This window comes from Meles meles, chromosome 3 (genome assembly GCF_922984935.1).
Source record: "Meles meles chromosome 3, mMelMel3.1 paternal haplotype, whole genome shotgun sequence".
NCBI lineage: Eukaryota > Metazoa > Chordata > Mammalia > Carnivora > Mustelidae > Meles > Meles meles.
Window position 1 is genome coordinate 105,818,138 of NC_060068.1, and position 14,766 is coordinate 105,832,903.

General features: G+C 47.3%; 1 protein-coding gene across 3 annotated transcripts in view; it reads left to right on the forward strand.

Annotated features, from left to right (window-relative positions):
• Nucleotides 1–708: 708 nt before the first annotated feature.
• Nucleotides 709–14,766, forward strand: part of NRG2 (neuregulin 2) — a 177,348-nt gene continuing 163,290 nt past the window's right edge. For all 3 annotated transcript variants that reach the window (XM_046000151.1, XM_046000150.1, XM_046000152.1), the window contains exon 1: nt 709–1,712. In XM_046000151.1, coding sequence (XP_045856107.1) covers nt 926–1,712 — 787 coding nt within the window. In that variant the 5' untranslated portion in view covers nt 709–925. The remainder of the gene's footprint in view (nt 1,713–14,766) is intronic.

Here is a 14,766-nt window from a genome sequence, read left to right on the forward strand (position 1 = left end):
CTTCTGGAGCAGCCTCTGGCCCTGACAGACTCTGGCTCTCGAGTTGGCTCCCAAGAAGCCCCCACATGCTTTAGGGAACAGCTTTTCTAAAGAAGGTGAGGTTGTACGGCGGGTAGCCTGTCCAGCCTGGCCGCTGCTGAAAGCCCAGAGTCTTGGGCACTGGACCTTCGCCCAGCCTCAACGGGCGTCCTCAATGCCGAGAAAAGACTTCACGAAGCCCTAACTCTTTCCAAAATGACGCGTCTGGAACCCTTCTCCACCTCAACTCGGATCCCTAGAGCTCACTAGACTGTGGCAGGGCCGAACACGTGGGCCCCATTAGGGGCCGGCCTCTACCGTCCTCCCAGGGAAGGGGATAACCTAGGAGGCGGAAGGCTGGCCCGCCACACGGAGCGTGGTAATATCCCCGGCTGCTCCAGCCCCTGGCCAAAGGCAGGGGCACGCCCTGTGTCCCACTCCCACGTTCATAGGAAGGTGCCAGGATCCCTTTTCTCTACTCCGCCCTCCCCTCCCGCACTGTCCCACTGTCCTGCCCATAAATCGCAAGAGCAAAGGTAGCACGATTCCTGCGGGCCGCGACACCGGGCGCTAAAGCAGTGCAGTCCCGAGCTTCCCCTGCAGAAGCCGCGCTCCTCACTCCGTCCGGGGGTAGAGGGGGCGCGAGAGAGCAAGTGGGCGGGCGTCCTATTCTCCGCATCCTCCTCCAGGTCCTGGCGCGCAGGGTGGGAGCGCCGCGCCACTCCGTGCTGCGCATCGCGGCCGGCTCGCCGCCTGCCCCCTGCCCTAGCTGGGCCGCCTCCCCCGGCTGCCGGTGGAGGGCTACGAGGCGCTAACGTTACGCTGTTTCCGGTTTTCTAGTGGGCTCTGTTTCCCCTCCCAAGGCGGCGGCGGCAGAGCGGTGGAGCCCCCCAAATGGCCTGGCCAGATGCGGCAGGTTTGCTGCTCAGCGCTGCCGCCGCCGCCACTGGAGAAGGCTCGGTGCAGCAGCTACAGCGACAGCAGCAGCAGCAGCAGCAGCTACAGCGACAGCAGCAGCAGCAGCGGCAGCAGCAGCAGCAGCAGCAGCGAGAGGAGCAGCAGCAGCAGCAGCAGCAGCAGCAGCAGCAGCAGCAGCAGCAGCAGCAGCAGCAGCAGCAGCAGCAGCGAGAGCAGCAGCAGGAGCAGCAGCAGCAGCATCTCCTCCCGTCCCGCTGCGCCCCCAGAGCCGCGGCCGCCGCAACAGCCGCAGCCCCGCAGCCCCGCAGCCCGGAGAGCCGCCGCCCGCTCTCGAGCCGCAGCCGCCGGCGGCATGAGGCGCGACCCGGCCCCCGGCTTCTCCATGCTGCTCTTCGGTGTGTCGCTCGCCTGCTACTCGCCTAGCCTCAAGTCGGTGCAGGACCAGGCGTACAAGGCACCGGTGGTGGTGGAGGGCAAGGTACAGGGGCTGGCCCCGGCCAGCGGCTCCAGCTCCAACAGCACCCGCGAGCCACCCAGCTCGAATCGGGTGGCGCTGGTGAAGGTGCTGGACAAGTGGCCGCTCCGGAGCGGGGGTCTGCAGCGCGAGCAGGTGATCAGCGTGGGCTCCTGTGCGCCGCTCGAAAGGAACCAGCGCTACATCTTTTTCCTGGAGCCCACTGAGCAGCCCTTAGTCTTTAAGACGGCCTTTGCCCCTATCGACACCAACGGCAAAAACCTCAAGAAAGAGGTGGGCAAGATCCTGTGCACTGACTGCGGTGAGTCGCCCCCTCCCTCTGCTGGAGAAAGGGGGGAGGGGCGAGGTGGTGGAGAATGGGGGTGGGGCGGGGAGGTGCTGCAGGTGCCCAGGCCTGGCAGCGCCCGGCTGCTTGGGGGTGGGGGTGGGGGCCGCCCCTGGGCAGGGCACCTGGCGCGGATGGGTGAGGGGGTGGGGGCTGGGGAGAAGGAGGATCAGGCTCAAAGTGTGCCAGGGGCGGGGGGCGGGGGAAGGCGCTGGCCTGTGCCAGCAGCGATCTGCGGCTGATGTATGGCATGTAGAGCTGGAAAGCTGCCATCATAGCCCAGTAGCGGCAGGAAAAACGGCGAAGTCCCGGTGGTGCCGGCCCGAGGCTCGGTGAGTCAGGAGTGACCCTCGGAGGCCTTGCCCCTTCTGCTCCCATGGGCCTGCCTTGCTCCGACTGGCCAGGGTCTGCAGGAGCAGCTGGGCAGACTCCCAGGTCGTGAAGGCCTCCGCTTACAAGTTCTCCTAGGGAATGACGGCCCCCGCCCCCTCCTTCCTCTCCCGGGCTCCGGTTCTGCTCATCCCCACCGCTGGCGCAGGCAGAGTTGGACTTTTTCTGCTACTGTTTTCCGTCCTCCATGTGGCTCGGGGTGTTTTTTCCTTCGTGATTGCCTTGTCTTTGCTAAGCGGTTAGCCCAGCCTTCTCTTACCCTCCAGGCCGGGGGAGCGGACACCTCTTTTGGCCGTTTCTGGGAGATTTGACTAGGTCTGTTGGTAGGGATGACAATGAAATAGAGTAACTTACTTCTGCTGAATGCCGTAAGCTCAAGCTCTGACATCTTACTGGCAGCATGTGTGGACTGCATCTGCCGTCTTCATGATGTTGGGGCTGCACAGGAATGCAGGCGCTCAGAAACAACACTGAAGTGTGTAGATCTCTGAAGCCGAGAGTGGAGGTCTCCCATGTCCAAAGTCAAAGAAGTATCTGTTTAAGAGCTTTTGTTTCTCTTCCCTGAATGCACTTACTTCTCAGTGAGATATTTCAAACCAAATCGCCCCCATACTGGAGTATTTGGTGCTGGCTGGTCTTGGGCTTCTTCCTGTTGGGGCTTCCTTTTGTCTGGTCTCAGGCTAAATTGGGTGCTTGCTGTGTGACTCTGGGCTGTGTACTCACTGAATTATGACAGATGTCCCGGAGGTCATCGAAGTTGGCATGTTTACCAGGTTACCAATTGGTTTTAGACAGGCTTTGGGAAGCAAAGATTGTGGAACAGCTCATGGGATGTTTTTCTGCCCTCACCTTTTTAGATCAATGCCTTTTTGCGTTTTGGAAGCCTTCCTCCTCTTTCCCCCTCCCCCACCCCTGTCCTTCAAGAGACAAAATTTTAATTTAGCAGTAGTGGTTGCGTATCCAGGCATTATGTTAAACTGTAGCCACTTTAATCAGAAGAATCTTGAAGTGGGGCGCCTGGGTGGCTCAGTGGTTTAGGCCACTGCCTTCGGCTCGGGTCATGATCTCAGGGTCCTGGGATCGAGTCCCGCATCGGGCTCTCTGCTCGGCAGGGAGCCTGCTTCCCTCTCACTCTCTCTGCTTGCCTCTCTGCCTACTTGTGATCTCTCTCTGTGAAATAAATAAATAAAATCTTTAAAAAAAAAAAAGAAGAATCTTGAAGTATCTTAATGAGGAGGGAGAAACTTGGGTGGTAAGAGTGATTTCTCTCTGACATTGTTCTGAGGAATACTGTCGACTGCTCCTTCATGTTGGTTTTATGCTCTTCCCTGTTTTATGATGACAAGTCGAGAGCAGTTAAGAATTTCTGATTTTTTTATTCTGTTAAGTATTTTATGTGAGATCCCATAGGGAGCTGTGGAACTGTATTGTGCAGCGGGAAATAGATAGTAAAAACATTTATTGAACCTTGTCCAAGGACAGCTTCTGTTTTGGTTCTCGGTGAGTTGCTCCCGCGTATGCACAGTGCACATCACCACATAATCCCTGGTCTGGTCCACTGAGACCCGATGGTCTTTGTCAGATAATCCCCTGTCTTCCTCCACCTACTTTACCCTTCCCTCCTTTGCAATTATACCTTGTTTGTCTTGGTGAGAGTTGAGGAGTTGAAGAGTTGAATGTGGAGATCATGAGAGATGTGGGGTGAGGGTCAGAGATATTTTCTACTTTCAGGTTATGATCACCTCATTTGATGGAAGTGGCATGTGTGGGTCTAGTTCTCAGAAAGTGCCCAAAGAGATCCCTTCTGAAGAAGGCCATCCCACGCTGTAAATTGCCAAGAGACAGGAACAAGCATGGAAGTAAACACTTCAGAATGCAAACAATTTGGCTTTGAGTCGATAGCACCTAAGTCGGTATCAGTTTGTGGAGAGGGGAGCTTTATATAAGGGGATTCGAAATTAAAGAACATATTTGTGAGAGGAAATTTGTGGAACTGGGAATTATATGCCAGTTGCTAATCCTGAAGCGTAAACTGCTTTTTCTTATTTTCTACCATGGGGTTAAGGAAAACATGCTCTGGTGATGGTATATTAAATAAGGAAACAAAATCATCCTAACTAACCACAACACCTTCCTTGTGCTCAGCAGGAAATAACTAACAAATTCATTTTCTGTTTTCTATCTCTAAAGAAAGCCCTCTGGGCCACAGGGTCATTGGGAACATTTTCTCCTTGGAGCAGATTTGCCCATTGCAAAATAGGGAAACTGGCACTCAGAAACTGTCATCATGCCCGTTATGTTGAGCAACTGTGGTTGAATTGTTACTTTGTTTAGCCAGTTTCAGCTCTGAATGTGTCTGGATTCAGAGAGCTGTGGTTCCTGGAGAGATCATCTAGAAAGGTGTGTTAGCGTGGGTTAGGACTTTGGGACAATGTATCCTATGGAGGGATATTGAGTTTGAAAGTTAGCACATAGGGGCACCTGGGTGGCTCAGTTAAAGCCTCTGCCTTCGGCTCAGGTCATGATCCCCAGGTCCTGGGATCGAGCCCCACATGGGGTTCTCTGCTCAGCAGGGAGCCTGCTTTCCTTCCTCTCTCTCTGCCTGCTTCTCTGCCTACTTGTGATCTCTGTCTGTCAAATAAATAATAAATAAAATCTTTAAAAAAAAAAGTTAGCACATGCCTCAGTAGCATCAATGAGGGGTCATGCTGGACCTTTTGTAGAAGGTCCTCACGAATGGTAATTTCACTGCTACTATGTAATATTGATTTGAAGCCTGTGAACTCTGGCTGGGATAACAATATCAGTCAGAGGGGTATTTTTATAGATCTCATGTGTATCATTCATCCAAAATTACTACCTCTGGTGGTAAAGCGTTGAGTAAAATCTTTGCATTTCTAAAAAGCTTGCATACAGGAAGGTGTTTTCTGTGCCTTTTGTGGAGAGGAAAAAGAGAAAGCAGTCTTCAGGATGAGCAACTCTGGACAATGCTATAAAAGCGTCCTGTTCTGCAACCAGTCCTGCATTTTTAACGATGGTTGCACATATTTTGGTATAATCACACCCTATCTTGTTGCTTTCCTATATATATGGTTTTAAGCTGTTTCCTTGTTGCATAGACACAGCAAATAGCTTAAGAAAAAAAAAGATCATTCTTCCTTTGGGACTTTCTGATTTACAGTTTTCTTCCAATGTATAGTGTTCTTTGTTGTTAAAGATGGAAAAGGTGTATCCCCCCCCCCCCCCGCCGGGGTGGGGGTGGCTTTACATCCTTTAGAATAGTTTTATTTAATTTGACAACCAGAATCACATATTAGAGGAAGGGGTTCACAAAATTCAGCATAGCAAAAGCGACTGCATATTTTTAAAATGCTGTTTATTTAAAGAATCTTTTCTTCCCCAGCCAGCTGGAAACCCAGCTGTGCTGCAGCTTAAAGATGGGAAAGTGAAACTAGTCTAGAAACTGACCATTCCTAGCTGTGAGGACTATGCTTGGCCATAGATTTAGGGGTAGAATTACCATGATAATATCATTAGTTCTCTTAGTGCCTTCTTTCTTCAGCGGATTGCAGTCCGTGGGGGCGGGAACCATATCTTATCTTTGAGGTCTTTTCCCTACCTCTCCAGCCTCCCCCCCACCACGTTGGTACTGTGTCTGAAGTGTACAGGAACTCTCAAGTGTCTTTTGAAAGGATGAAGTCAAGTGAAGTTAAAAAAGCAAGCCTCCCTATTAATACTAAAACAATCTTAACTCTCGGATCTGTGACACCAAGTCTTAGTTCTGAAAAGCTAAGTTTGATGATAGCCTTTACCTGTCGCTATGGGAACCTTTTTTTCCAAAGGAGTCGTTATCAACTAGAGTACTTAACCACAATGTGCTTAATCATTGTGCTGATTAGTGTTAATAGGATTTGAGCCACGGAGACTAAAGGTCTTGCTGGAGAGGACCCTCTTTTTTTTTTTTTTTTTTTTTTTTGGAGAGTAGATTACCACTCCCTCACCCTCAAAAAATAAAAATAAAAATAAAACAACTCTCTATTTGAATTAACAAATATTTTAGGAACTAGCGAGGGTGGTATATTAACAACCAGGCGACTAACTTCTTGGTCCCAATCCTCTTCCCTTTTTCATCATCTAGGACATTTTCATTCTATTTCCTAATAGCAAATGCACCGTTAGGTTTTTTTTTTTCCCCTTTCTAAAATTGTATTTACTTTTCTGAATGTGTAATATATTTATTTATATGCCTCAATCCAGAAAGTGCATATGAATATACGGTCAAAAGTCTCCCTCTCACTCCTGTCCTCAGCTACCTAATCCGTAAGGCAATTGAAAAATAACATATTCTTGAAATGTGTATTTCTCTAACAGCAAAGTGTTTGTCAAAGTAGTCTGGGTTTTTCTCTTAACAGATGGAGAGTGTTCATTTTGCCATTAAGTCAATTTTATGGTAAATTCTTCTCAAGCAATATATATATGTATATATATATATATTTGTATAGGTACGAACATATATATGTATCTATACATAAGTATATATTTGACTTAACCTAAGATCTTAATCACTACCCTACCTCACAAATATAACCCTAGGCTCAAGAATGAAAATACCAAGGTATTTTCAGATACTTTGCCATTAAGAAGTTTTGTGTGACAGGAAATTTTGGGAGGAGTCTTCACTGGGATGCCCAAGAGAGAGATGCAATGATTTGTCCCTGAGGTTAGGGCAGCCCCTCTGCCCCTACCATTTCACTCTCTCAATAACCTCACAGCAGAATCCACGTGGAAAATCACATGCTTCCATATGTGCAAAGAGAAAACCCCACAGTGCGTGATTGCTTTGATTTTCATTTAGAAGGCAAACCCAAAGACTTCAGTTGCTGATGAAGAGTTTGATTTTGACTGTATTCCTATAGACTGGTACAATTCTAGGGGGAATTATCCACTTGAATCTTGCTTTGAAGTACGTTTAAGGATTTGAATGCAGTGTTAAAATCAGAGTGTCAGGGAATTGCCACTTGAATACTGAGGGGAAAAAAGGCAACAGTGGAAAGTTTTAACCCTCTAAATCCTGGTGGCTTAGTGGCATCTGGCAATTTTGCCCACTGATTTGGAAAAGGAATGACAAAATCAGTGAAGTTTTTCCCTGTGTCATCTTCAACAACTGGTTCTGGGTTCTTTCTTTTGAAGGCCTGATGTGGTGGTGGTATAATTTGAGCCAAAGGTAAGAGAAATTTCCTTCCAGATTTTGAGTTTGGATGCATGCGTATGAAATGGGGATTTTTGTCTTACTCGTTTCTAGTAATTAACCCTCCTTTCCCACTCACTTACTGGAATTAGTATATAGAAATAAAGTGAGTTTATGAATTTCAAGAGATGATATAGGGAACGCTTTAGTAAACTGAAGAAGGTAGGTGAATTGGCTGGTGGAAGTGTTGAATTGTGATAGGTTTGTGAACGTAGATTTTTCTTTTTTAAAAGATTTTATTTATTTATTGGACGGGCGGGGGGGGGAAAGAGAAAGAGAGAGAAAAAACAAGCAGGGGGAGGGGCGGAGGGAGAGGGAGAAGGAGGTTCCCTGCTGAGCAGGGAGCCTGGTGTGGGGCTCCCTGTGGGCTATTAGGATCATGACCTGAGCCAGAGGCAGATGCTTAACCAACTGAGCCACCCAGGCGCGCCCCTAGACGCCTTTAAAAACAACAGTGCACCCAGGTGAATCTTGGTGAACTAGAGCTTGGTGGAAGGCTGTAGGAACCGGAACCGGAACCGTAGCAAACCTGGAGGCTGATTAAAAGGCGTTAGGATGACCTGCGAGAGGACATCTTGTACTCAGGCAAAGAGCTGGGAAGCTTCTGCCAATCTGGGGTCAAAAGACAGAGATTCACATTGACAGAGAGCATTTGTTGTTAATCAGCTGTGATATTTTTCGATAATTATGAAATGAGGTTAAGTTAAGGAGCCTTCTTTCTCTGGCTAGCTGCATCTGGCTAAGTGTGGCATATGAGCTCCATTCTGCAGCAACGTTCCCTTCCCACTCTGTGCTCGGAGTGAGCTCCAGGTAGCCTCTCCAGGGACCTTCTCTGGGACAGAGCCGGTTAGCTCCTCCCTGTGCCTCTGCTCAGGACCTGCTTGTGCTGCTTGCCTCCAAGGCTGAGCTGGATGTGGTTAATACTCCATTTACCCTTGCAGATGTTTCCAGAGTGGCAGAGCATCCTGGAGGTTTCCATCTTCCACTAGCAACACAGACCCCCAAGATGTGGTGTTCGGGTTGCTTTTTATCCTGCCTTCAGAACAGAATCTTTAATGCGCCTCTTTTGCTCTCACAGATTTCCTGCCTTGTGCTGACGGCATTGGCTTCCCCCCTTTTCTTTCCCTCCGTGATCTGTTTATTCAGACTGAGGATCTGTCTTTGTCCTTTAGGCTAGGATGTTTTACTTGGTCTTGATCTTGATATTGGTCCAACAAAAGCCAAACTGAGCTAACATCCCTCTGGACTGAGTGAGAGGAAAAGTCACTGCATGGCTGAATACCTGGTCCAGCCCCTGGGAGAGTCAGGACGTCATTAATTTGATCACGATGATGATGCCTTTTGGTGTCCCTGAAGTCGTATTACTAAAAGAGCTTTGCTTCAATTCCATCTTTCAAATGTTTGCTTCCACAAATAATTCAATGTAGGTGCTCTGCTTCAAGAACGAGCTGTTTCGGGTAGTTGTATCAGACACAGTCCCTCTCATCAAACAGTTTACAATCTGGAGGTACAAAGGAAGAGTGGCACTTCAATCCAGAATGTGATAACTGCCATGAGACACACCAGCAGGGGACTGTGGGGAGCAAGGGAAGCCTCTCAGAGGAAAAGAAGATCATATTTAGAGGATTAAAGGAGAAGTAGTTAGAGATGCGATTCTAATACTCAGAGATAGTTGAGGTAGGGGTGGTTTAGAGATAGAGAGGGATGAAATGATTGATTAAATTGATTGCATGGGGGAGAGAGCCGCTTTCTCTTCCGCAGAGGGGCATACTTAAAGTATACAAAATAACCAGAATGAGAGGGGGAACTGAATAAACAGTCTGGAGAGGAAGATGAGGGTAATATTTTCGACTGTCTCAAATGCTAGGCTGATGACTTTATTTGTAATTCTGTAAGTAGTATTCGAAGGCTTATGTTAAAAGCAATTCAGTAATGTTTTGTAGTTACTGGTGGATGGGTCTTGCACATATTTTTGTGTTAAATTTTGTTAAATTTATCCCAAAGTATTTCATGTTTTTCTGATGCTACCGTAAAGGGTATTTTTGTTTAGTTTTGCTTGCCAGTTATTAATTGTTAGCATATAGAAATGTAATTTATAAAATACTGATTTTGTATCCTGTGACCTTAAGATATTTGCTTGTTAGTTCTAGTAACTGTTTTTGGTAAGTCTCTTAGGACTTTTTTCTATGACTAAGTTGTCAGTGAAAAAAAAGACAGTTTTCCTTTTCCTTTCTACTTTTTTGCCTTTTTTTCTTTTTCTTTCCTTATTGCACTGGCTAGGACTGCCAAGGACAGTGTTGATTAGAGTGGTGAGGACAAACATCCTTATTCTAGTCATGGTGGAAAGGAGTCAGACTTTCACTATGAAGTACAACGTTAGCTGAAGGTTTTTCATAGATGCCCTTCCTTAAAAAAATAAAAAAAGTCTACTGAGTGCGTGTAATGACCAAGAATTTGGGCTCTACAGCCAAATGCGCCTGGATTTGGAAACCATCTTCTGCATTTTCTAGCTGAGTGATGTTGGGCAAATTACTTTCCGAGTCTTAGTTTCTTATAAAATGGGGATAATGATAGAACACTTAACAGGATAGCTGTTCCTATTAAATGAGATAATATAGGTAGAATGATTAACATAGGGCCCCAATAATAAATGTTTAAAATAGTTAATTATTAACAAAATCTGACTAGACCAATGGGAGCAGGAAGCCTAGTAAGTGAAAATTTTAAGTTCTAGAAGTGGACTAAAGGCAGGCAAGGGGAAGATTTTCACCAACCACTCTATTTTTAACCCATATGTTCCTATTTATCTCCACTTGAGAGCTCCTGGGCTCGGCTGGTGGGGGTGGTGATGAGAAGGGCGTGGGTTATGTGTGTGGTTTCAGTGTAGGGAAGTTCATGTGAGTTCAGGGTCTGAATGCTGGTCCTATGGAAGTCCCAGGTAGGCTATCAATCTTCATGTATCCATGGGTCTCTGTTGGTCAATATTCTGAGAAGCCCACAGATAGATACTGCTGCTCTCTTCCACAAATGGGATGACTAAGATCCATACATACTCCAAGGTTACTTAGGAAGAGCTGCTCAAAGTCCCTGGAAAATAGCTGGAAATGTCCATTCCTCTTTTCCTTCCTTCCTTCCTTTTCTTTCTCTCTTTCTTTCCTCTCTCTCTCTTCTTCCCTCCTTCCTTCCTTCCTTCATCTTTCGCTCTCTCTTTTTTTTCCCAAAGAAAGCAGATCCCTGGTTCATCCTGCTTTGATTTGGGGGTTTCCAACTCTGGGGATAGGTTCACATGGCATTATTCATATTCTTTCTTTGTTTCTATATTAGGTTGGTGTGGATCTCATGGCTGACCAGGGACAGAGGGGTACAGGTGTGGGCATATAACAGGTGGCATTTTTGGAGTTTGTGGGACTGAATTTTAATTTTACATAATTGATTGATGTGTGGAACCTGATGAAAGTATGAATCTTTGCTCCTTAAATGTTTGTAGGACAGAGACTCCTTGCTTTTTGGCTTCTTCCTCTAAATATTTGTTGGGTATTATTAACCCTCAGATTCTGGGCTTGTCACATATCCCCAAGCTCAAGTTCTCCTGTTATTTTCTCATTCTTAGAGTCTTAGTATTTATGGCCTGTACCACGTATATGACACTTATCATTTAATATTAATTACCTTTTGATGGGTCAGGTCAGTATCTTATCTCCTTCCCCTGACTGGAAGATCTTTGGAGGGCAGTAACTTAACATATGATAAAGTAAATATTTGAGTAATGGCTATTGCCAAAAAAGAAGGGAGAGTGGGTCTTTTTGCTTTCTCTGCTGCCCACTTTGGCCCTAGATAAATTTCAAGTTTCCTTAGATGACAGCTTAGACTATGGGACTAGAGCAACCATAGAAAGTATCCTCAGACATTTTGGTAATAGGCAGAATTTGGCTTCTCTGTCATGTTTCTGTTCAGTTTTTCTTACCCCCTTGATAGTTCATAGCGTTTTGCGGGTAATTCTTCTCTTTTCGCAAATTTTAGAATTATGACTGGGAGGTTTCCCTCACACATGTTAATATTTTGGCTTGCGTTTCCTTTCTGTCTTTTGGTTAGTTGGCATTCTGCAAAGGATTCTCCAGTTTCACTTTGCCGTGGGAGCTTTTGGGATGTTCCCTCTTTGGGTTTCTCCCTGGAGTGTCCAGTTGGACGTGGTTGCTTGGAGCTGCTCATGCTGCAGGCTGAGTACCTTGAAATGGAAGACGTATGGCCGGGTGTCATCTGTAGTAAGCGGAGACCGCAAGTTAGGCGTTGTTGTATCTCTTTGCCTCGTAGGCAGCTTGGGCGCTTCTGGAGGCCAGGACTGGTTCTTACGTTGTGGTGTTATTCCCTCAGAGGGTGGGGAGGGGGATCCTAGTGTTTCTTCATGTCTCTCTTTGGCATGTTCATCCTCTACCGTATCACTGAAATGAGACATTGTCTTCCATCTGCTTGGCTAATATATTGGGTAAGGGTTGGGGTGGCTTTCAAGGGGAAGTGCTCCTCTAGCTCAGAGTGCCTAAGGACTGCCCATCACCGCTTTGCACAAGACCATGGCACGCAACTCCCTGGAGTCAGTCCCTTCCACCCGTGCCTGCGGCCAGAAGTATAATCTCAGTACAGGGCCTCACTACATTTCCTTAGGCCAGTGGTGAACTTGACAAACACTGCCCCATTAGATTAAGGAGATCTGACATGTCTGACTTCCTGTCTCTGAATGAGAGAAAGAACAGCAGGCCTGCCTCCGGTGTAGCTTTCCCAGGATGGTCATTGGTTGGTTGGATGTCAGGGAACGAAATAATAAAAAGAAGAATTTTTTTTTTTTAAAGGAAGAAATGAATCTCGGACCACAATGCGATCCAACTGTCCAGAGTGAAGCTAAGGCCCACACGCGAAGAGTTTCTTTCAAAGGGCACTGGGGCTTCCAAAGGCAGCCTCTCGGACTGCTTACTCTTAGTTGGTTTCCTTTTCATCGTTCATTCATGTGGATTTCCTTCTGAGAACCTCTTACCTGGGGTTTCCAACTCTCCTACCTTGCCCTTCTGTGCTCCCTACTTAGGTCTGCTGTCATACTTGCTTTTTTGTCATCACCATAATAGCTGGTCCTCAGTCCCTATTCCCCAAAACCAGAGAAGTTTCCAGAAATTTCTAGTGCAACCTTTCTAACCCTTCCTCAGACTTTAGGTCTGATGGACCTAGTGGAAAGATAATGAACAAGGCCTGGGACAGGGACCTTGGAGGCTAGAACCTCTTATGACAAATCTGTCTGAGTGCCTCTCAGGTCCAGTTCTTTTAGGTAAAACATTTAGCCACCACCCCCCTCCCCAAGAAAGCCTCTCCCATATTCTGGGTTTTGTTTGCAAAAGGGAAAGCTTTCTCCAAAAAGGCTAGTAACATTCACGAGGCCCCCTAGTGACGTGCAAGTTAAATTGTCTTGGCCAAGTACTGTTTTTTGGATGGCACTTCCCAGAGCTCGGCCCAAGTGATTCAGGTCGTTACTGGGAAGATCCTAGGATGTGGAAGCAGGTAGAATCATACTCTGGGCCAAGCAAAACATTACCACTTCTGAGAGAAGTTTCTTGCTACTGGGAAAGAATTTAACTTGTAAGATGAAGGGAGGCACATGGATGGCCCCCAGATTGGGAGGGAGCTTCCTGTCTTTGTTTCTCATTATGCAAATTATCTGAGTAGGTTTCTGCTGTGCGTGGTGTGCGCTCATCTAACAGGGCAAGTGGGAGCTGGAGCTGAGACTAGTTCCCTTGGGAATATTGTTTTCACCTCTGCCAGTGTCCCCCCCCCCCCAGCTTTTACTTTGCCCACACTGGTTGTGGGCTCCTTGCTTCTTCTGTGTGGTGTCACAGCCTCAGGGCCTCTGGTGAATGAGCCTTAGGCCTGGAGCTTGTTGTACAGAGTAAGGATTAAAGGCATTGGTTTTAGATTCGTCTATGAGGGATCATGTCAAGTGGATAGAAGGTCCCAGAGGTTTGATGGTCTTCACTAGGACAAGCTCACAAACTATATTTTTTTAAAGTAAGTACACAATTTTACTTTTCTCATCTCTGAAGTTAGATAATAGCCTAGTCATTCTAGAAGAAGAGTGCATGTTGTCATTATTATTATTATTATTGTTGTTGTTGGATTTTATTTGAGAGAGAGAGAGAGAGAGCACGCGCGCGTGCACAAGTGGGGGGGAGGGGCAGAGGAAGAGGGAGAAGCAGACTCCCCGCTGAGCAGAGACCCCCCCCCCCCACCGCTCCCACTCCCGTCCCAAGCTTGGGGCTTCATCCCAGTACCTGAGATCAAGACCCGAGCCAAGATCAAAGCCAAGATGTGTCACCAGCTGAGCCACCCAGGCCCTCTGGTGCATGTTGTCATCAGATGAGGAAAGTAGAGAGGCACAATAGTCCTTCTCTGGCCCTGTGTCTCAGAGGGTGATCCTCTATGAGCGCTACTCTTTATTCTGTGGGTAAAAGATTCCTTTCTTTGGAAGGCTTTGTGACTGACGACTGTGAGTTTGGGGAAGGGGTCATGGCTGGATTGCCGTGGACCCATTCACCCTTAAAAGACTGAGGCTGCACTGTGGCTCCCGTGCTGTGGTGTTCTGTTTGGTTCTTTCCCCTCCCACTTCCTTCTGTCGTTCAGTCACTGGCTCTTCTTTTGACCCCTTGGAAAGGGTACAGTGCCTAGGGGCTGTCCTTGGTTCTTTTCTCTTGACGCAGGGAGTCGGTGCTGAAGGTTCAACCATGTACAGCCTCGTGGTTAAGAGGCCATGCTCTGGAGCAGACTCTGAAGGGTGAAAGTCAGCACTGTGACTTCCCAGCTCTATGACTTTGGGCAAATTTATTAGCCTCCTTTTGCTTCAGGTTCCCCAGCCATAAAATGGGGCTAATAAGAATACTTGACCTCATGGGGTAAGGTTTCAAGGAACTCCTCACGTAAAGTGCTCCGAAAAGTGCCCACTTGGAAAAGGAAATGGCAGGCTAGCTGGAATTCCCGTTAGTGACATGTCTGGTGTTGTGGAAAGAAAATGGCTTTGGATACATCCTGATATTTGTTAAAATCCTGGCTCTGTTCCTCACAAGCTCTGGGAACTGAGGAAGGTCACTTGATTTTTCTGAGACCCCCCATTTCCAGCTGCCTGGGCACATTGTTTCAGGCCTCTGTCACTGCCTGATGAAGCACCCCAAAATGCGGTGGCTTCAGACAGCAACAATTCTTTGTCATTATCTCTCACAGTCCCGGGGATTGACTGGGCTCAGCTAGGAGGTTAGTATCTTTCCTGTCCTTTTTGGTCACAGGGTAGCTAAGCAGTCAGACGGTAGCTGGGACTGGGTCACTTCAAAGTTTCCTCTTGACCTGTCTCGAAGTTGTTGCTGG